Here is a 21,076-nt window from a genome sequence, read left to right as displayed (position 1 = left end):
TTCAGTTTATCTTTCTTTCATTATAAAACACATTTGGGTTTTTTTTTTTCTAAACAAAATAAAAAATTAGAACTAAAACATTAAATATTACATTAAAAATTCTCTAATAGCATCTGTCAACAATAAGGGGACACACACATTCACAAATTCTTTAACTCTCAGCAGTCCAAATCAGTAAGATGCTGAAAATTCATTAATGAGGTTAGATGTCTAATATCTCCAAAATCTCTCTTAGAAGGATTCAGAATGTGACATAAGCCTCATGTAAGCAAAGCAGTAAACAACAAAAACTACCATCAGTTTGACTTTTGAACCTTAAGACAAACTATTGAATGAGCAAGTATTGAGTAAACAACAGTTAAATGTCTAAAACAGCCAAAGAGCTGTTTATAAAAGAACAAAAAATCCTTTCACCACTGTGACAACTTACTAGTTCACAAATTCATTCTCAGAAAACATTTATCATGTCCCGAAATCAAACAACCTTTTGGTTCAATACACACTTTGCAAAGCTTATCGTGACAAAACGGGCAATTAAGGTTGTATTTTGTTTTAAATTACTATTGAGAATGGCTTTGAAGTAACAAGTGCACGAACATCACTCTTAACTTTCACATACACAGCTTTAAAATGAGAGCAAAGAAACGTGCCGCTTTTAGAGATACACGTCTCCATTGTATGTTCATATACACAATAAGGGACAATGCTGACCTTTTAGCAAAATGAGAGAAAATAAATTGATTTGGCATGAGCTGCCATCATTTTACCCCCCAAAAAACATGTTGCAATTAGGATCTATTAGGATCTATCTTGTCGATATTCAGGTCCGCCTCGTGATCCCTCCCCCCCGCGCTCCTGCCTCTCATCCTCCTTTGTATTGTTGTCCCTCCTTTCCCTTGTTTAACTCAGTTTCTTAGCTTATCAGCAGCTTTCTTTCCCTGCCCGTATGTGTGCATGTTTGCTCTTTTCTTTTATTCCGCTGACAGAAAATAGAACTAAGAGAGAGCTGTCTAACCCCAATAATACATTATTAGCCCACGAGTCTAGCTGCAGTCTTCACTGCAGCTCATCGCCTTGGACACATCCGCTGTTAACCCTCTAAGCTGCTACTTTTTCACCAAAAGCACCTCTTTTGTCTGTTTGTTTTTCAAGCAACTTAAACTAAAGATCACATGAAACAGCAAAAGCTGTTTTTAACCCTATGGTGCGCAGCTATAGAACAAACCACCATGCTAGTAGATGGCTGTAATGCAGAAGTATGTAAAGTGAGAGATGGACGACACAGTAACAGTAGTGATCATGAAGTTCATTCAAGTTGTGCTTCGGCTGAAAGTGGATGGCTGTTTTGCAATTAGGGTTAGTGAATCAGCAGCAGTAATATATCAGAGTCGAAATCATCGCTTCAATAGAGCGACTTTTTGGGGGATAAAATGATTTAACCAAAAATTTACTTTCCAGCTGACTCCTGCAGCAGAAATGCAAAAAGCTCCTCAACGATTCATAGATAATTTCATTTTTATGCAACCTAGCTACTTACAAAAATGGGTGCTTACCCGACTGATGCTGAAAAGAAGACCCGGTTTGCCGGAGCAGACCCCAGTGAAGCAGTATCTAAGCCTCCAGTAGAAGAGATGCTCAGAGACAAAGGTAATGAGGGAAAGCCCCATGGCTGTGGCCAGCATGTAGAAGACCCCTGCCATGTTGTCAATATCCAGCTGACTGGACATCACCTCATTCTTCTCATTGTGGCAAATTCCTGTGAGCCACTGGGCTTCTAGTTCCTCCATTTCACCTGAAAGGAAAACAACAAATCCTTAACCAAATAGCTCAAAAACATAATGGCATACATGATTTCCATGTTTAGACAAGTCAGAAATTTACTGTTAACTTAAAAGCTGCTGCAAATTTATTTTAGGCCAATGGTGAGATCCTTGATATAGACAGAAACTGAGGATTGTACGGCGTGCAGTATTGCCATGCTCTGCAAACCGCTTTGCAACCCACTACTTCAACAACTGTACTTTCCTATTCTGTGTTGCACATAATCAATGTCATACTTGGTGTTCTGCGCTGGGACCTCACTGTAGCCCACCCTCCTAATTTGCCTACAACAGAGTCACAGAGTACAGCCAAATATAAATTCTTGCAGTTAAAAATAATCATTTTGTTTTGACTAGTGGTCCTGAATGAACTCTAATTGAGTATAAAGAATGTAGATACTGCATTTCTACCCTAGAAAGGCAATCTATAAATTCAATGGCTGGTAGCACCTTTATATTCTGTCACTTGTCACTGGGCTTACCGTCTCCTCTATGTTGGCCAACAGGGCAAAGATATGTTTCTTAAGTGTGGATAAAAAAAGGTACAAAGGAATAAAGACCTTATCTTTCCTCATTTCTTACTCTATGTTCCTTTCCCTCTGTTCCCCCTCTTTTTCCGGCTTCCTCTGTGACATTTGGCGCGTTGCTAATCCAATCGGTGTCATTCAGGACCGGATAACTAAGGCTGCTAGTGGGAAAGACAAATATCATGGTGGTGTTCAGCTAGATATCTTTGGGGTGCAGACTCAATAAGACATCATTAGCCTGTTGGTACAATTGAAGAACATTTATCTCATGTCAGACTTGCAAATACATGACTAGACGTAGCCATGCTACCTTTTAAATGAAATTATGGCATGCTGAGAACTGGCTTCAAAAGCAAATTAAGGTGAATGACATCTCTGGGTATCAACAGGTGACTTTGTCTCCTCTTTTTGTTTAATCTATTCAAGGGAAAGGCTGCTGCTCATGCCGTTGCTTTTTCTCCAGAGGGGAAACTATTGCTGAAATTCAGATTTTGTTCTCGTTTCAGTAGTCACACGGCTCAAGCTATAGTCTGGTGTTCAGTCGATTGGAACACAGGAACACAAGTCCCTACAAGTCGGGTTTAAAAAACATGTAGCATGGAGCAGCTCAGACTTTATGTGTCAGTCCAGTTCAGCAGATTCCTTCAAAATTTGTATCTATGTTTTACAATAAGCCTACCTCATAAATCAAGATTAAACCATTCCCGAACGTGACTTGATGATATGAAATGCAATGAAAAATGCATATGTTCAGCACTGTGCTTTATGTAGAATGGGAAAAAATGGTAAGAGCACAAGTGTGGAGAACTTGCATACCACTGCCAAACAGGTGCTGCTAAGACACCAGGACGTTACAGTTTTCTAATTATATGTATTTTTTGTGAACATTTGTTGTTGTTTTTAAAAACCACTACACGAAGTGTGGCACTGGTTTCCAGACCACCTCCTTTTTTGTCTCTTTTCCTTCTTCACCTCCCTTCCCTCTCTACTTTTCTCCAGATTAATCTTCTCTTTGTCTCTTCCTTGCCCATGAAATGCCATATGCTTTCCGCCCACATTCTGTCTATCTGATCATGTAGCATCTGCCGAGACAACAAGTCACTGTCATCTATCAAGTACCTGCCCTTCTGTCACTTCCCATCTCTACCAGACACACTTGCTTTCCTTGTCTTGCTCTTGTCCCATGCCCTGTGCCTCATCCTCTTTTCTTTTTTTACCTCTCTCTGACCTCCGTGCACGCTGCCTCTTTTCTGACGCTGTCATCACTATTTCATTCATTTCTCCTTCCTCTTGTTACATAAACTTTCTTTTTAGGTCTTTGTCTCGTGCCATTTCCTTTTATCCCTCTCACTTGCTCTGTTCACCTTTATCTTTATCTTTTTGGCATTTGTCTTTCTCTTTGTGTGTGTGTTTGTGGGTGGGTGGGGGTGCACAACAACTAGTTTAAACCAGAAGCTATTAACATGGTGCAAAGAAGTATGAACAAATTGGACTGCAAAGAAGTATTAATTATCAGGAGAAGATAAGGCAAAACAAAAACACAGAGCCTGATTTCTATCAAAATTATCCAGCTATGGAAACATGATGGAGTGTGGCCTGCATGCTCAGAAGCCCTGATAAGATTCAGTTAGAGGGGATTATTGTGACACCAATGTTCATTTAATCAACTTCAGTGCACTTACTGTGAGTGGCTGTGAACGCTCGCATCAGCAAAACGCTTTCGATGTAAAATGTAAATGAATCTTGTCACTAAGAGCTCTGGCTGTCTCGCGTTCGCGCTGTTTTGCAGTAAGAAATTTGTTTAAGTAAAAACTTTTGAGGCAACTGTAATAAAGGAATCTGGTAATTCAGATAGAGTACATACACGCACACACATCTGGTGCTGCAGAGAGGAATACATTAGAATAACTTACACACTCTGCCCTCTGTTTAGAGCAGCCTTTGTCTCCAGAATAACATCAAAGGACTATTTATACTTCACTGCCTTCCCTTTGTGTTGTCAGGCACAGACAAGGCAGCAGAGATGTTTGCATGTGAGTGTGTGGTGGCTGAATTACAGGACTGGCAGTGTAACCTTTTGCCTTTGTGGGTAGTGTCATGCACTTTGAATTTGTATGAGAGTGCTGTGTATGTGTTTCTCACCATCGCCGATAATTGCTAGGATAGCCAGGTCCACCTGTCGTTTCCAGTAGGAACCTTTTTGTAGAGCAATCCCATACCCGGTGGTAGCAAAGATGTACCTGAAATACACATGCACACATACACAAATATAGCGTATAGCGTAACTCTAATTACAAATGTCTTCAATAACATACAGTGCTGTGCAACCCCTCATTTTGCTAGTAAAATGGGAAATGGGTGCAGCAATTATTGAAACAGGGCAAAAAAGAATTTGTACAATTCTAATAATCTTCAAAGTCAACATTTGGTACGACCACCTTTATTCTTCAACACAGCCTGACCTCTCTTAGGCAACTTTCTTGCTATTTCTTTAAGTAGTCTTCAGGAATAGTTCTTCAGGCTTCTTGAAGGTCAAAGTTCCTCTTTGGATGTTGACTTCCTTTTCTTCTGTTCTCTGTCAGCATGATCCCACATTATGTTCCACTGTTTTCTCCTCCCCGTCTGCTTTACTGCATTGGTAGTGTCTTTGGGATCATTATCACGTTGCATAACATGGAAAGTGAGGTCATACTTTCCAACAAGATCAACAAAATTTTGCACTCCCCTCTAAAGACAATTATTTGTGTACATGTTTAATTGTGACATCACTCTATTAAGCTACAAAGAAAGTTTTCTAAATTAAGAGACAGAGGATAGAGTCAGCCACTACCGCTAATGTTTAGCTTAAGCTAATATGAGGCTTCAGTTTAGTAAGTAACATGCTTTTAATGAGTAATCATGATTACTCATTGAAGGATTACTCTACAAATAACTGAATTATAGCGATAGTTACCCGCTACCAATGGTCACCAGCTTACATCCCTCATCTCTACCGGCCATGTAGTTCAGCACTGCAGCATCATAGATGAAGGCATCCAGCTTGCTGTGGGGCGAGAGAGAGAAAACAAAACAAAACAAAAACAAAAAAACAGGCAAAAAACAGACAAATAAAGGGAAATGGTAAGACGTTTAGCCTTTTTTTAAAGCGAGTCAGTGAGAAGTGAAGAGATGAAAAAGAAAACAGAAGATGGGCTTTTTTGGGGTTTTTTTTAAGAACGTGTTGCTTGCAGATCAATTTTAAAGTGTTAAATCATCTCCAATAGGACTGCAACCCAAGCATAACCAAACACACAGAGGACACAGTGGGGAGTGGTGGCGGTTCAATACACCACGCTTCACTGATGATAGGACCTTGGAGGCGCCTGGACGACCTAAACAAACTTTAGACAGACTCAAACATTTACACTGTCTCGCTTTTCACACTCGCACACACAAGGACTCATAAATAAGTGGGCTGCAAAGTGGAAAGTTGAAGCTCCCGCACTTCAACTGACATTTTCAATGTAACGGATGCCGTTAGTATCCACTGCTCTGTTACCATCTCATTGCCTGTAAATGCTCTCACACACACACACACACACACACGCACACACACACACACACACACACACACATACACACACACATATAGAGCCCCGCTAATAGTGCAGTGACTGGTTGGCATTTACTGAATGTCACATGCAGTCCTCTAACGGAGACTCACAGCCGATAGTTTAGCTGTGTAATTAGCTTAACCCAGCACTGGCTCCATCCACAGGCAAGCTGTGTATCCAAACGTGGGGGAACCACACACTTGTGTCAGCAAGTGTGTGCGATTGAACAGATGAAAGTGTGCACTGGTGCATTTCTGTAAGCAGGGATTTGTTTGTGCATGTTTGCAGATGCTAGCCAGACACGCTGTAGCTCACGTGAATTGGACGGGAATTCAGCCACCACTTATCTGCCACACGTTCATGACGGTGAAACATTGTAAAACTTTAAAAACTGTAAAAAATTTTCTTGCCAGATTACATCTACACCTTTAAATGAACACTGAGTGTCACTCTGAGTTTTCTTTTACTATTGCAGGACATCTCTCTGCAGTGTAGCCTACATAACATAAGGTGTTTAAACTATCATAAAACAACAAAGACAAGTATCATTAGCTGAATCCACAACATAAATGCTAAGAATCTGGCAAACCGTGAAATGTTAATGATTAACAACATCACTGTGAAACCGAAGTGGTTGTGTTATTGTGGCCCAAAGGGGGGTTTTAACCTTTGAATAATCAGCTGTAACAATTTGCCAAAAAATTCCATTTGTCAAAAGTCTAAAGAGTATTTGAGTCACATAAAATATTGTTATTGGCATTCTCTCCTGGTTTTCATAGAGTTCTTTATATTATTTCTTGTTGTCTTCATTTGTTTTTGTCCACTATGGCAGTTTCCCAACCAGGTGTGCTGTGGAAGACTATCTGGTTCCACCTGATTAGTACTCTAAGCCAGCGGTCCCCAACCTTTTTTGCGCCACGGACCGGTTTATGCCCGACAATATTTTCACGGACCGGCCTTTAAGGTGTCGCGGTTAAATACAACAAAATAAAACTAGTACCGGTACCGGTACTAGTTTTATTTAGAAGATATATTCATAACACACGTGAAAAGACCCAGAAAACCGAGTTAGCGATAAAAACGATAACAAAATAACACTGAAAACCGATAAAAACCCTGAAAACCATACATTTCACACCTGAGCCTCAACTCTTGCGGCCCGGTACCAAACAACTCACGGACCTGTACCGGTCCGAGGCCCGGGGGTTGGGGACCACTGCTCTAAGCGATCGGCGTGAGTAACGGGCAGAACAATTACATTCTCTTCCACTAGAGGGCAGTACAACTAACTGCTCCAATTAAATGGGTTGTCAACTGCCAGTAAAACAGAAGAAAACGAATAGTCATGTAATTGAGATGATGCAGCGCGTAATAGCAATAGATAAATATTGTAAAGAAAAAGTAGTCAATCTGACCTGGGTCCTGGAGAAAATTCCAACCCAGATGAAGGCCCTAGCATGAGTACAGGTCAGAAGAAAGCAAAAAAGGTATACTGGGGACAAACCAAGCTAATTCCACTAGGCCTGCTGCGAGGGGAAAAATTATCAATATGCTGTTTGTGACAGTTTTACAGAAGAGGATTAGGGCCACTGAAAAAAAAAAGTGGGCACATCTTTTTTTTCGAATTCTGAGAAAAAAGTCAGAATTCTGAAAAAAAAAAAGGCAATTCTGACTTTTTTCTCAGAATTCGAAAAAAAAAAAGATGTTCCCACTTTTTTTTTCCCCCAGTGGCCCTAATCCTCTTCTGTATATTTTTGTTTGGTGGTGTGCCGTGTAATTTTTCTAATGTGAAATATGTGCCGTGGCTCCAAAAGGTTGGGAAACACTGCACTATGGAATGCTTTGCAATCAAAATATCTTTGCATTAATTTTTTAATATTTAAAAACTCCCAAAATAGTTGATTTTCATAATTCTATTATATTCAAATTATTTTAAAAATATATTCTCTAAAAACTTGTGTCTGAAAACCAATCAATATATAAATTGCTTGAATTGCTCCCACAACTATGTAAGCTACAAAAAAGGATGTCACATACAGTTACTGACAAAATCTTAAGCACATGGAGATATGTTTGCTGGGTTTTTTGCGTTTAATGCCAAACTTGTCACTATAATAGCATAATACCATGATGAAAACACCAATAATTATTGATCAGATAGGGATTTTAACCATGATTTGATTTGTACCATGTGCTTTTAGCATTTATTCTAGCAATTAATTGTCCACTCTGTTACTGTCAGACGTTGTTACCAATGTAGAGAAACTGTATGATTCATCATAATAGATGGGTGTTTTTTTCTGAAAAAAGTGGGGAAAAAGTTGCTAACTTGAATTTGGCAATCATCAACTTGTTAAGACTGAAGATGTTTTCAATACTGGAGAATCGAGTGTGTTACAGTGCGACGCTGATGCGGTGGTTCAAGCATTATAAACTTCCAAACTCCTCTGAAACACATATATTAACACAACATTTTAATACCCTTTAAATTAACCATAACCATTAAAACAGTTGAACTTTGCTTATTTTTAAAGAGTAACAATAAAATAAATCAAATCAATTTCGCTCCCCTGTGAATATTCTTGGTTCCTGTGGCTGTAACAGATTTTGTGTGTGTCTTTGTGTGTAAAGACTCTCAGCATTATGTGTGATCACAGCTAATCCAGCAATCGAGCCCCAAATAGCTGAATGGTGCAGTGCTGCTCAACTGCTTATGCCACAGAGCCAAAATATCAATGACTGCATTACTGACTGCAGACACCTTCAGCAGGTGGAGTCCACAGATACACAGATAAGCTTGTATTTTTGTGTACTTATAAGCTGTTGTGCACAAAGCATTAGTTTACTTCAACACATGTATATATGTTGCATGTGGATAAAACAACAGAAGCCAGAGTGCCTAACAGTACCATAGATGCTGTGTTTACATCCAGCTTTCTTATACTGTAACTTGTGGATGGAAGATAAGGAGCTGAGAGGATCTACTGTTTCTCTATTTAATTTCTCCCCAGGGGCAGCCTGTTGTCTGAGCTATAGAACCTCTAATTGGATCCCACCCCATTGCCAGTGACCAATTAAAAATATCCTCTTGTCATCTCAACGACCGATTGTCATTTAACGTTCACATTTTCCCTCCCGTCTCTCTTATCCTTGATGCTCCATACTTCCTTTCCTGTCCCTTTTCTCTGCCCTTCTTTATCCTCCCCTTCCCTCACTTTTCTTTTCCAGTGCACTCTCTATGTTCTTATTCTCCAGTCTCTTGGCCCATTTGTGCTTCATTTTCTGCAATTAAACATTTGGCACTTGGGTTTCAACTCTTACCCCCTTCCTCTTGACTCTGGTCCTCACTTTTCTTTCCCCCCATCTTTACCTTTATTTTTTCATCCACACACTATTTAGATCTCTCCTTGGTTAGACTGATAACCGCCCCACTCCCCACCCTCTTTACACACTATCAGTCCCACTATAGAGTCCAGTGCTAAAAATAACCCTTGCTGTTCCCAATGAGGAAGCCCATTCATCCACAGTCTCACAGGACCTGTCACCACAGACACACACACAAGCGTGGATACATTCAGGCATGAAAGAGGTACACTTCACAGGCCTAGGGTTTCACAAAAAACTACACACATATGAATGATGTAAAAGTGCACTTACCAACAAACTCACAAAAACCCATGCACACAAAGTGTCTCTTTACCCCGTTTTGAGGCTGACGAGTGCATCCTGGACTCCAGTTTGGTGATACTTCACCATATACTGGTGCATGGCGGGATAGTTCTTCCTGATGTTCCTTTCAGTGGAACCATTTGGAACAGTCCCGAAGCGGAACGGAGGTGAGTAAGCATATGGGTTCTGAAACTGTGATGAGAAGAACAATGGAGAAGGAAAAGGAAAAGCTGAGGTTACACATCTTCATTTGAATTTATAAAAAAAAACCCACAACACTTCAAGAGCAATCCTTACTGAAGGAACCACTGGTACCGTAGTTTCCCATCCACTCGCTGATTTTCTTTTCTTTTTAAATTCTCCCATCATTTCTCTCTGCCTCCTCCACAAACCCCCTCTCAGGTATAATCAGTGTATCAGAGTACAGGTCAAGAGTTTTGTCCAAGCGTGCTTGTAGCTGAGGTAAAAACCAACCCTCCAGCACTGTGGTAACAATCTGCCCTCGGTGCCAGAAGCAGACAAACCCTATCAATTACAAGTGTGTATTTATGAGCCTCACTCTAACCACATGCTGTGCTAATTTGTGCGCCGACGGTTTCAGTCCATATTATTAAAGCGGTTCTCAAAAACATAACACTGCATGTCATCTCAAACGCTTACAGGCTTACTTTACTTTGCTTTAACGTATTCATACAACACATGATTGACTCCACTTGTAGGCCGCTACTGGAGGATTTCATTAGCAGATTATTAGCATTCCTGTTGTTTTCTCTGTCTGTTCAACATACACAAAACTCATCTGCTTGATTGTTTGCAAAAACGATGTACTGTTTGCTTGCATCAAAAACTAATCTGCATAATATATTTGAGCATATTTCTAAGCGTTTATACATGCTGCATCTGACGGCACATATATGTGTCTCCGCTGTGTAATCAGGTCAGGGTGAGCGTGAGCGCGTGTCGACAAGTCAAACTGCGCTGTGCATACGAGTGCGCATTCATATGTTAGTGGAGATGTCACACAGTGTGTTTGTCAGCATGACAAGCAACAGCCCTTAGGAGACATTCTCTCCTCCCACAGTCCTTGCTATTGTTTACTTCTCCTTCTTCATCTTTTCTTCATTTGTGCCTTTCTTAAGGTTAAATAGAAGCTTTTAGGTCAGGAGAGGGTAAATGTCCCAGGAGGAGTGAGAGGGGGGTGACAGGGGCTGGTTGGGGTGTGGTGGAGTGGCGGGTTGGGATTCAGACTGGAAAAGCACTCTTCTCTTGCTTGATAATTACCAGTGAAGGGCTTTTAAGAACTGCACCAGCTGCTGCTAACGAAAGCTTAATGCAGAGCTGACGACAAAATGAAGGAGCGGAGGCAGGAGAGGATTTGAGGCTAAGATAGGTGTAGATAAAAGAACTCACCGTCCTGCAACATAGCCACAACCAGATCGTGGGGATTGTTGTCCGTCAAGGCTTTCTGGCAAGATTTCCGGACGATTTTCTGATGCAGGGTTTCCAAAGACTATTTTAAAAAAGCACGTATTCTCAACTTTCAAATACTGCCATGCTGTCAGAAACCTCCAGGTCTTACCAAATTATCCATAAGATGTACTTTAGCGTCTTTTCCTTGATACAGCAGTATACTTTTACTTGCAGGTTAGGTGCCAAAATCTGTTTGATTAGCTTTAGAAAGAGATCACAGTTTTGCTTCAAATATATGCAGGGTTGCGCAAACCCTGCACATTAAACTGCATTTCAATACAATGCCATGGGGAAAGGAGAGCATCAGTAAGAGGTGAGCTTTGAGTGAGGTGAGTCATCTGGCCTAAATCTGGTAATGTGTGTAATGACTGTAATAATCACTAATCTAATTAAAATATGAAGGTTTCTCACAGGACAAAATCCAGTTACCTGGGTAAAAGACTCAAAACCCAGAGGAGAAATTTCTCTCAGCAGCCTGAGTACACTTTTCTCCTTATGTACTGTAAGTGCATGTAGAGTGTATAGGTGCTAATAATAGGTATTAAAAAAAGAGTGATATGTAAAGATATCACACAAATTATTCTTATTAACTAAGCTCAATGTCAAACGCCAACATCAAAAGCCTTAAATAATCTGTAATAAAACTGTGAACATATACAGTCAGGTCCATAAATATTTGGACAGAGACAATTTTTTTCTAATATTTGTTTTCTGTTCCACAATGAATTTTAAAAGAAACAACTCTGGTGCAGTTGAAGTGCAAACTTTAAGCTTTAATTCAGTGGGTTGAACAAAAAGACTGTATAAAAATGTGAGGAAGTAAAGCATTTTTTTTAACACAATCTCTTCATTTCAGATGTTTTTTTTCTGTTTTCGCAGCCTAGGGATGGCTTGTTTCACCTGCATGGAGACCTCCTTTAACCACATAGTGTCTGTTCACAGCAAAATCTTCCTTTTATCTGTTGAATTGGTAATGACATAATGAAAGAATTGCCCACACCTGCCCATGAAACAGCCTTTGAGTCAATTGTCCAATTACTTTTGCTCATTTAAAAAAAAAGGATGGCACATGTTAAGGAGCTAAAACTCCTAAATCCTTCATCCAATTTGAATGTGGATACTCTCAACTGAAACTGAGAGTCTACACATTATGTCCATGTACGTTACATAACTATAATTGGAATATGTTTTATTAAATAGGTAAAAACTTTCACCTTAAACAAAGCACAGGTTACATGTTTACAGACACTGGATGGCGATGTGAGTATCAGTTGACTCCACAAACCACAGAAATGAGCAAACCTACAAACCTACACAAGCTAAATGGAATAAAAAAAATAAAAATAAAACACAATAAAATTATAGTAACTCTGTGCAACATATAAATATATTGCTTGCAAATGTCTGTGGTTATCATGAAACCTTGATTGATCTCATTGCTTTTGTCATGTTTATTAACTCACCCTACTCCTTCATTTTCTTCTATTTTGTCCTGCAGCTCTTCTTTGGTCTGTTCTGCTTCTGCTTTCCCCTCCATCTCCTAATCACTATAAACTGACTGGTTCTTGTATAACGGTTTGTTACTTTACCTGAGCACTCAAAGGAGTTTATGCAACATGCTTCCTTCACTCATTCACAATTTTCTGTGCTTGAGTGGTTCCTGCCGAACAGTCGGAGACATTCACACTCTGATGGATGTATTGGAGAGCAACTTGGGGTTAGTATCTTGCCCGAGGATATTTGGCAGGCAGACGGATACATGTCTTACTATGTTTTTTTTATTCTCTGTGTGTGTAAATATTATGCTATAAAACAGCGGAGATCACGGCATGAACAAAATTATTCAGACTATTTGCAATGAACTTGCAACCTCGCTGCCTTTAAAATGGTTGAAGAGCAGATCTGCGATCACACCAGTCTTCAAAGCGACTTTGGTGCATCAAAATGCCAATAAACGGAATGACTTCAATTAACTGAGATAAACTGGCAAAAATCACAAATCTGTTGCAGAAATTCATATTAAACAGAAATTTACATTAACAACTTACATTTGTTGTCTACTCAGAACCTCGTAGATTTGAAACAAAATGTTTGAATTATAGCAGGCACTGTGCAACCTTGCTTTTACGTAGCGCGAGGCACATTGCAGAAGAGTTGCACTCATTTATGAACTAGACTGCAATTATTTGCAAACTTTCACTAGTCTGTCTGAGAGTGATTGCAGTCAGACAGTCAATGTTTGGAGGAAGGCTGCCTCCCACCAGGTGACCTCTGTAATTGCCCTGTGCCGTCCTATTTTTAGTGACTGAGTCATTAGGGGTCTCCACGCTACATTTTCATGTCCCATCGCTTCCCAGCGTTTGTCTACATGTCTACATGTTTTGCTCGTATGTGACTGTTTTTTAACATTAGTGAGATGTTTTAAATCTCTTCTAAGTAGATGCATGTGGAAAGTGCCAGAACCTAGTTATTTCTTTCATCATAATGCCGCTGAAAGCTACTACAGCTCCAACAACAGCAGCAAGTTGTTTACATTTGAACTTTGAAGTCTGTAGGCTTCACAAAAAGCAATTTTATAATGCTGAGAAACCGAAACAAAACCGAAAAGCAGAGAAAGAGCAGCCAGATTTGCAAAGACAAATCCCCACGCACCATATAACACCAAAGACCTGTTAAGTGACTGCTCTCCACTTGTGCATGAAGCAGGCTGCTTAGAGGACAAGTTCAACAGCTCAGTAAACATCCATTGCTTTCTCTTCATCAATTATTAAAACAAATAAAAACAGCTCTTTCTGTCACCATTGACTGAAATGGACACAATGCCCAAATACTGCAGCTTTAAGAAAGTGATGTGTAAAATACACTTTTTTTTAAAACAAAAACAAAAGTTTTTTTGAAGGCTTCAGTTAGTAGGAATTTAAAATCAAAACAATGTGACACAGCGATCGACCAGTCGTGCAGTTAATGTGTAATTTTAGGAGAAACACTTCTTTACCAGTAATTTGTTCTATTGTACTTCCCCACAGGTGTCTCACAGACCATTCTAAGAATTCTGTTAGTAGGTCACTAATGTAATCAACTTAAATTTATACTTGCATACAATTCTTAAAGCTCTCTATTCCTAGATTTGGCACAAACATCCACCAAATGTAATCTACAATCTACAAAGTCTGTAAAATAATGCCTGTCTAACTTATTATGATCTTTGAGCAATGCTAACAGTGATGCTAAAACGATCACTAGTTAAACTAGCTTCTACACTAGGGGTGGGTTTTGATTATCGATTTATCGATTAAAATCGATTCTAGCTTGGATAACGTGATATCGACTCAATAAAATCCTGAATCGATTTTTAAATATGAATGTATTTTGCACGAAACGCCAGAATCTCAGGTTAAACCTCACAAACTTTCAACAACCACCAAACAGCTAAAACAGTAAATGAGAGCAGGTACACGGATTCTGCACAAAGACGTAAAAACAAAGCGTGGACCCGCCGACGGATCAGAATCAGTGAGATGTTGCTTTTCTCACCCGACGGCACGGACACGGTCGGGGCTGAAAGCCGACAGCTCGCTGATTCGGATGTTTCGGCGGGTCCGCGCTTTGTGTTTACGCCCTTTTTGCGCTGATTCTGAAGCTGCAGTTTTATTTCTCTCCAAACAATATTGACTGAACCAGCAGCAAAAGAAGATCCAAACTTCGCTTCACGTAAACATCGTCATGAATTCCCTCTGACCTTTCCTGTTTTGCTTCCACCACGATAAAATCACACTTCATGCAGAGCTCTCTCTCTCTCTCTCAGTGCACTTCAAGAACAGTTTCCAATCTAAAGATCTCTGTTTTCTGCATTATTCACTTGCTTTTTACGCACAAGTCTACCGTTGTTTACAGTGCTGTCGGCCGCTGTTTTTTTCCTTTTACTTACTTCCGAAAAGAAAGCCTCATTTCTGCTGTTCAATACTGAACAAATTGAAACTTTTCACTTTTTAAAATTATGCAGAAATTGCAAAACGTTTAGCTGTGTCTCTAATAAAACCTCTGTAACTTTGCTCTGCTTCACTTCAGCAGCATCAGGTAATGTTCATATGTTGATTAATGGTTTTCTTTCGTTTTTGATCTACTGCAGAATATTTTTAAGGTCATCTGCTATAAAATCCCAGGCCAGGAAAATCTTCTTTCTTTTTATAGATAGAAAAATCAAAACGATTCTAGAAATCAGTGACGATACCCAGCCTATTCTACACTGCTGCCACTTTTCATTAGAAAGTGCAAAATCTTGTCCACTGCACATAGTTTGTGAGCACCATAAGTATATGGTAGAGATGAGCCTGTACATATATCACTGCTATCAGTACTAACATTTCAGACTGAGTGGTAGTAAACTATTTGCTGCCTTTAAAGATCTGTCATCATCATTAGCTTAAATACATATTAGCTGTAACCACACCTACACGCACTGATATAACGAGACAGCGAAGGGGAGCTATCTGATTCACACCGCTGTCCATTACTAATATTCAACAGGAATGTATGCTATCACAGCTATAGCAAGCTAGCCAGAAAGCTAAAGGTAAAGCACCAAACTTAGGGATGGTAACTAACAACGGCAAAAGCCTGCTTTGGAAACTATGCCTATATTTCCCAAATGCATTGAGGGGAGTGATGCAATCTTAAACTTCATCTCGTTGAGCACTGTTGCAACAGAGTGTTGTGTGTATGTGTGTGCGCTTTTGTGAAGCATTTTGGTCCTGCAACTTTTGGAAGAAAAAAATGTCACTTTTAGAAAAAAAATGTGTTTGCCTCATCATATAAAATGATTATAATTGCATTTTAAAGGAAATGGTTGTGCCAAAGTATAAAAATTTACACTAGTGGTGTTACATCCTTCCCTCAGGTTGAAAGGTACAGTAGAGTGCATCTGTTTGTGCCTGCTAATGGTCTAAACCCACTTTAAGTAAACTACACAAAACATGGCCGCGCACGAGGAATGCTTTTCATCATTTTGTCGGTCGCATTTGGCTCGATGGCCAGCCTCTCTCAGCATAACTGTCTAAACGGCCATTTGCCCTTCTTGTCTGTTTCCTTTCGTTCCCGACCCTCCCTGTCTTTCCACATATTCTATTTTCTCCCTCCTAATGCCTTTCTTCCCTTACCTCAGCCTTCAACCTGGCCCATATCTGTCTGCCTGTTGTCTTGTACCATCTTGTGTGTCTTGGCCTTTTGCTAGTCCTCAGTCTCTCTCCTGCCAATTGATGTACCTCTTACACCATCCCTCCCTCCCTCTCTCCGTCTGTTTGTTGTCAAAACCCTCTATGTCAGCCTTCTCTTGATAGTATCGCCCCTAATACATCTGTATTTCTGTCCTTGGAAGCACTCTGCTCTTTTGTCTAGCCTTCTCCAACCCTCCAATCTGTTTCACTACATTTGGCTTGACCTTTTCTTTTAATATCCCAGTCTTTCTGTTTGTTGCTGCATTTTTCTATATGCATGTCATTTTGATTCTGAGTGTATAAAACAGAGCCCATGTTAATTCATTCTGGAGCAACAGAAACGGTAAAACTTGTACATTTGAATTCAGGTGACTGGAACTTTGTGAGAGGAACGGTAGTGCCACACGCAACAAAAACAGGTGCTATGCTTCATTTCCCCCTTCATCCTATGATGATTTTCTAATCCTGTTGTATGATATAAAACTGAAGGCCTGCAAAAAACATATCATAAAACTACCTCATTCGTTCTTCGTTACCTTGTTGTCTGAAAGCCCGGTGACTTGGTCGACAAACTCCTCCTGAATCATGAAGGCGGCCAAGTTGGCAGTGTAGGAGGCCAAGAAGATGACAGCGAAGAAGGCCCAAACTGACACTATGAACTTGCTGGTGGTTCCTTTTGGATTTTGCACCGGCACAGAGTTGTTGAAAACCAGACCCCACAGCAACCACACTGCCTTGCCCATGGTGAAGGAAGGGCCGTGAGGGTCTGAAAACGAGGAAAGAGAGTGTGTGTGGGAAAGAGAGATGGATGGTATAAAATTAGAAAGAAAGAAAACAAATATTTCAAAATCTATTTGTAGAACAAGTGACATGCAATTTAAACTACACAATATTAGAGCAGTGGACTTGTGCTTCTGTGTTAAATTTATGTCGTAGGTATATTGTAACCCTCCTGAAACCCTACGGCATAACTTGACGTGTACCTCCTTAGAAATGTGACTACACGCAGCAGCGCCACAGCAACACAGGCATAAATGTTGGCATAGGCTAGAATCAGTGCAGAAGTCTAAATTAAGCTTTAGTGTCCGTACTCACCTTTTCCCTGTGCCAAGTTTCTGTTGAAGCCAAGAGGACTGATGTATTCGAACATGAAGACAGCCATTGCAGTCACCAGCAGGAGCATCACAAACATCATCACCCACACTGATGCACTGAATGGCTCTGTGAAAGAAAGAGAGAAAGTCAAGAGAACAGAGGTCGTGCTCATGCTTAGCTAATACTGCACTTTTTATAGCTTATCCATCACTTTTTCTTATCATTTGCACACTCCTCGTCTTTCCACAAACTGAAGGAATAAACAGGTCAGAAATACCGTATGCACACACACACACATACTGAGGAAAGAACTCCATGTCCAAGCAGACCGTTCTAAGTTCAGAAGCCCTACAGATCTCACCCCACCCACCCACCCCAAACCACTTGCATATATACTGGCGTTCCTCCTATTTGGCTGTGGAATAAGGGGTACAGTATAGAAAGCCCTGGTGTCAGCACTCCTGTCCTCCCTCTGAGCCCTTAACATTACTGCAGAGATTAAACTCTGCTCTAATGTATGGGAGAGCACTGCTGGCATAGGGCCGCACACCGGGATGTGTGCATTTGAGTGTGCATGTGCAGAGTGGCAAGCAGCCATTATGAGGTTTTCCTGCTAAGCCCTTATAATTTCCATTTTCACACCACTAACTGCATGCTTCCATGCATGTCAGCATGTGTACTTGCGTGTGCGTCCTTGCTGTGTGTGTTAGAGTTTCTCTTTTTCGTGGAAATTCCTGCAGCCAATTTGCATGTAAGCTTGTGTGTGCATTGGGTCAGTGGCATCGCGAACTGTAGTGGATGTCAATGTTAAAGCACTCTGCATCAAATGAGCGTGACTGAGGAACCATAACGGGGATATCCGTGGTCTCTTAGGTTAAAATCCTGCGGTTAAGTGCCTCTCAGGTAAGTGAGAGTCGCTGTGGCAGGAAGCGGGCATTCAGCTAAATCCCTCAGATGAAAGAGCAAGTATTGACAGCTGTGTAACAGAAGTGAATTATGTTGTCAGTGCTGTATCTGAGGGAACACACACACACACACACACACACTCAAAACAAACACCGTTCTATACTAACACAAACCAGAGAAGCAAACAAGACAGGTTTTCTTCTTGTTCTCTCCTCAGTCTAACAAGAGAGGAGCAGCTATTTGGTGACAATTACCAAGGAAGGCTGATGGGGACACAGTTCCATTGCTACGGGACACCATGACACTGATCCCAGTTTCCACGAACGGGACGGAGAAATCGATGACCTCAGAACGCTCCTCATTGATCGTCAGAGATCCGACGGCCATGACGGCTTTCTTATAGACCACCTTTTCAGGGTAGGGGGAGGAGGAGGGAGGAGAGCAGGGACATAAGAGGAATGATTGGGGAGAAAGGAAGAGAAAGTTACAATCTACTCATCCATTCATCCATCTGGATCCATTTCCAGCTTTGTTGCCTAAAGTCCACCCCAGCTGTCACAGGGTCAAAAGGTGGAGTACACCCTCGATAGCTATCACAGAGTAGAACAAATGTCTTCATTAGGCTAACTACATGTTGTCTCTTCCACCCAAAGTAAATGTTGACAAATCTGTGCACAAGAATGTAAAGATTACTGATTGCACATAAATAAAGTTTTTAATCTCATACTGAAATATAATCAATGTAGCCAATATGCAAGCAGTAGTGCAAAATACGATTAAAACAAATACAAATAACATTCAACCCAGCAAATGAATGAATTAAGCATTAAAAAATGCAAAGTTTATAGTCTTAAAATTAACTCTGGAACTTGGGTCTTCAGGTCTGAGTTGCTATAGTAACAGTTGTTTTTTGTTTTTGTTTTTGTTTTTTACACTCTGTGAACATTTGCTCTGGCGATATTTAAATTTATTTTGAAACATAAAAAAATTGGAAAAAATAAATGATCATTCTAACAGTCTGCTTTTAAAAAAAGCACATTTAAAATTGTTGGTCACCTTTTTTAGTTAAATCTGCCTTTGATTACAGATTACTTAAGATCAAACTTTACAGTGGGCATCAGTTCTGAGGTTTGGTTGCTCACACATTTGTTGCCCTGCAATATTTACCTCCTGATCACATATAGGGGTCATTGTTGGCGAATCGCTAGTTCAGGGGCTTGCATGTTTAAATGTTGTGTTAGATTTAACGGGACTCAAACTCAAAAAAGTTCATCTGATCAGCAAGATATTTTTTGCAAATGTGAGATTCAAGAACTTTATTTACACCAGTTACACGCCAACGGATGCATCAGGGCAACTCATGGCTCAGTATCTTGCCCAAGAATACGTTGACACGCCAACTGGAGATCGATCCAATTACTTTTTCACACAGGGCCAGGTAGGTTTGGATAGCTGTGTTCACTTCATTTAAATCATCATTAATCATCAATCTGCCTTTTGGATTTACTCGGGTTATCTTTGTCTAATTGAAATTTGTTTGATGATCTGCAACATGCAACTTTGACAAATATGCAAAAAACTAAGAAATCTAGCAGAAGGCAGATACTTTTTCACAGCACTGTATACAGTTGTACGACTTCAGAGAACACAGGTTAGACTTTTATTTGTTTCCTTCGAATTTACTTGAACACTACCTTACCCTAAGCAAAACCAAAAACATATCAACATATTCACCCAGGTTTTTAACAGTAGAAGTACTGACTGGGGATCTTGGTAGCCTTAAAATTAAGTGTTTTATAAAACAATCATAACAGCAAAACATTAAGTTATTCCTCTAAAAACATTAAATATGACCTAAAATAGTCACACGATATGGTCAAAGAATCTGTCTCCTTTATCATCCTCAATACCCTGAACATAGGACAGATGGCAAACATGACATCAGTACATAGTTCCATATATTAAAGCTAGCTAATAGGTAAACTGTGTAATATGTTGGTAATTCTAAATAGCACTAATTAAAACAAGTAACTGAAAGGAAATTTGGAATAAAAGAATGAAACACCTGTATGATATCATAAAAGGTATACCTGTGGGGTCAGCAGGTACCCCACTTAGAAGAACGAGGATGAACTTTAACCTTAATACATGTCTTCATCTGAAATGTATCACTTTGTATTAGCAAGTGCTGCTCCATCAAAGCACATCTCCACAATGTGTGATGATGTTAGTTTCCAACAAGATGAGTAATACGGTAGTTGAATAACACAGGCACACTTGTACATACACACACAAAAAGGCTCTTTTTACCTCTCCCACCATCCCATTCCAGACATTGTTGATCTTCTTGCCATGCTTGCCATTGGTAACCAGGTACAGGTCATAGGTGAACTTCACATACTTGGCTATCTTTTTCAGAATGTCGATGCAGAAACCTTTGCAGCACTTCTTGATATACGTCCCACCAGCCTCGGTCGTGTTGCTGCAGAAGCACAAAACACAAAGACCATCAGCAGATGATTAGTCTTTCGCTCGGTGTCGGCGGTGGGAAAAAAACAAACGGCATCAACGCTATGATTGAACACTGAAGTAAACATTGACAGAACAAATACCAGCTCTTTGCATAGCCTGCAAATCCATTTTTACATCCACATTTAGGTAGGGAACCCTCATTCATTCATTCATTAAAAAAAAAAAAGGAACATTGTTTGCTTCATTTTTTCCATCGTGTTTGTTAAATTTGTGATTGCACCAGTGAACAAATATCACCCTGGGTCTTTTTC

General features: G+C 40.1%; 1 protein-coding gene across 2 annotated transcripts in view; it reads right to left on the bottom strand.

Annotated features, from left to right (window-relative positions):
* Positions 1–21,076, bottom strand: part of grin2aa (glutamate receptor, ionotropic, N-methyl D-aspartate 2A, a) — a 166,366-nt gene that overhangs the window by 6,077 nt on the left and 139,213 nt on the right. For both annotated transcript variants that reach the window (XM_084926415.1, XM_084926413.1), the window contains 8 exons: positions 20,604–20,775; positions 18,548–18,701; positions 17,388–17,513; positions 16,829–17,058; positions 9,641–9,801; positions 5,301–5,390; positions 4,490–4,587; positions 1,554–1,792 (listed from right to left, as the gene is read on the bottom strand). In XM_084926415.1, coding sequence (XP_084782541.1) covers positions 1,554–1,792; positions 4,490–4,587; positions 5,301–5,390; positions 9,641–9,801; positions 16,829–17,058; positions 17,388–17,513; positions 18,548–18,701; positions 20,604–20,775 — 1,270 coding nt within the window. The remainder of the gene's footprint in view (positions 1–1,553; positions 1,793–4,489; positions 4,588–5,300; positions 5,391–9,640; positions 9,802–16,828; positions 17,059–17,387; positions 17,514–18,547; positions 18,702–20,603; positions 20,776–21,076) is intronic.

The sequence above is a fragment of the Perissodus microlepis genome, chromosome 4 (genome assembly GCF_051167445.1).
Source record: "Perissodus microlepis isolate ML-2025 ecotype Zambia chromosome 4, ASM5116744v1, whole genome shotgun sequence".
Taxonomy (NCBI): domain Eukaryota; kingdom Metazoa; phylum Chordata; class Actinopteri; order Cichliformes; family Cichlidae; genus Perissodus; species Perissodus microlepis.
This window is presented reverse-complemented; position numbering and strand designations above follow the sequence as displayed.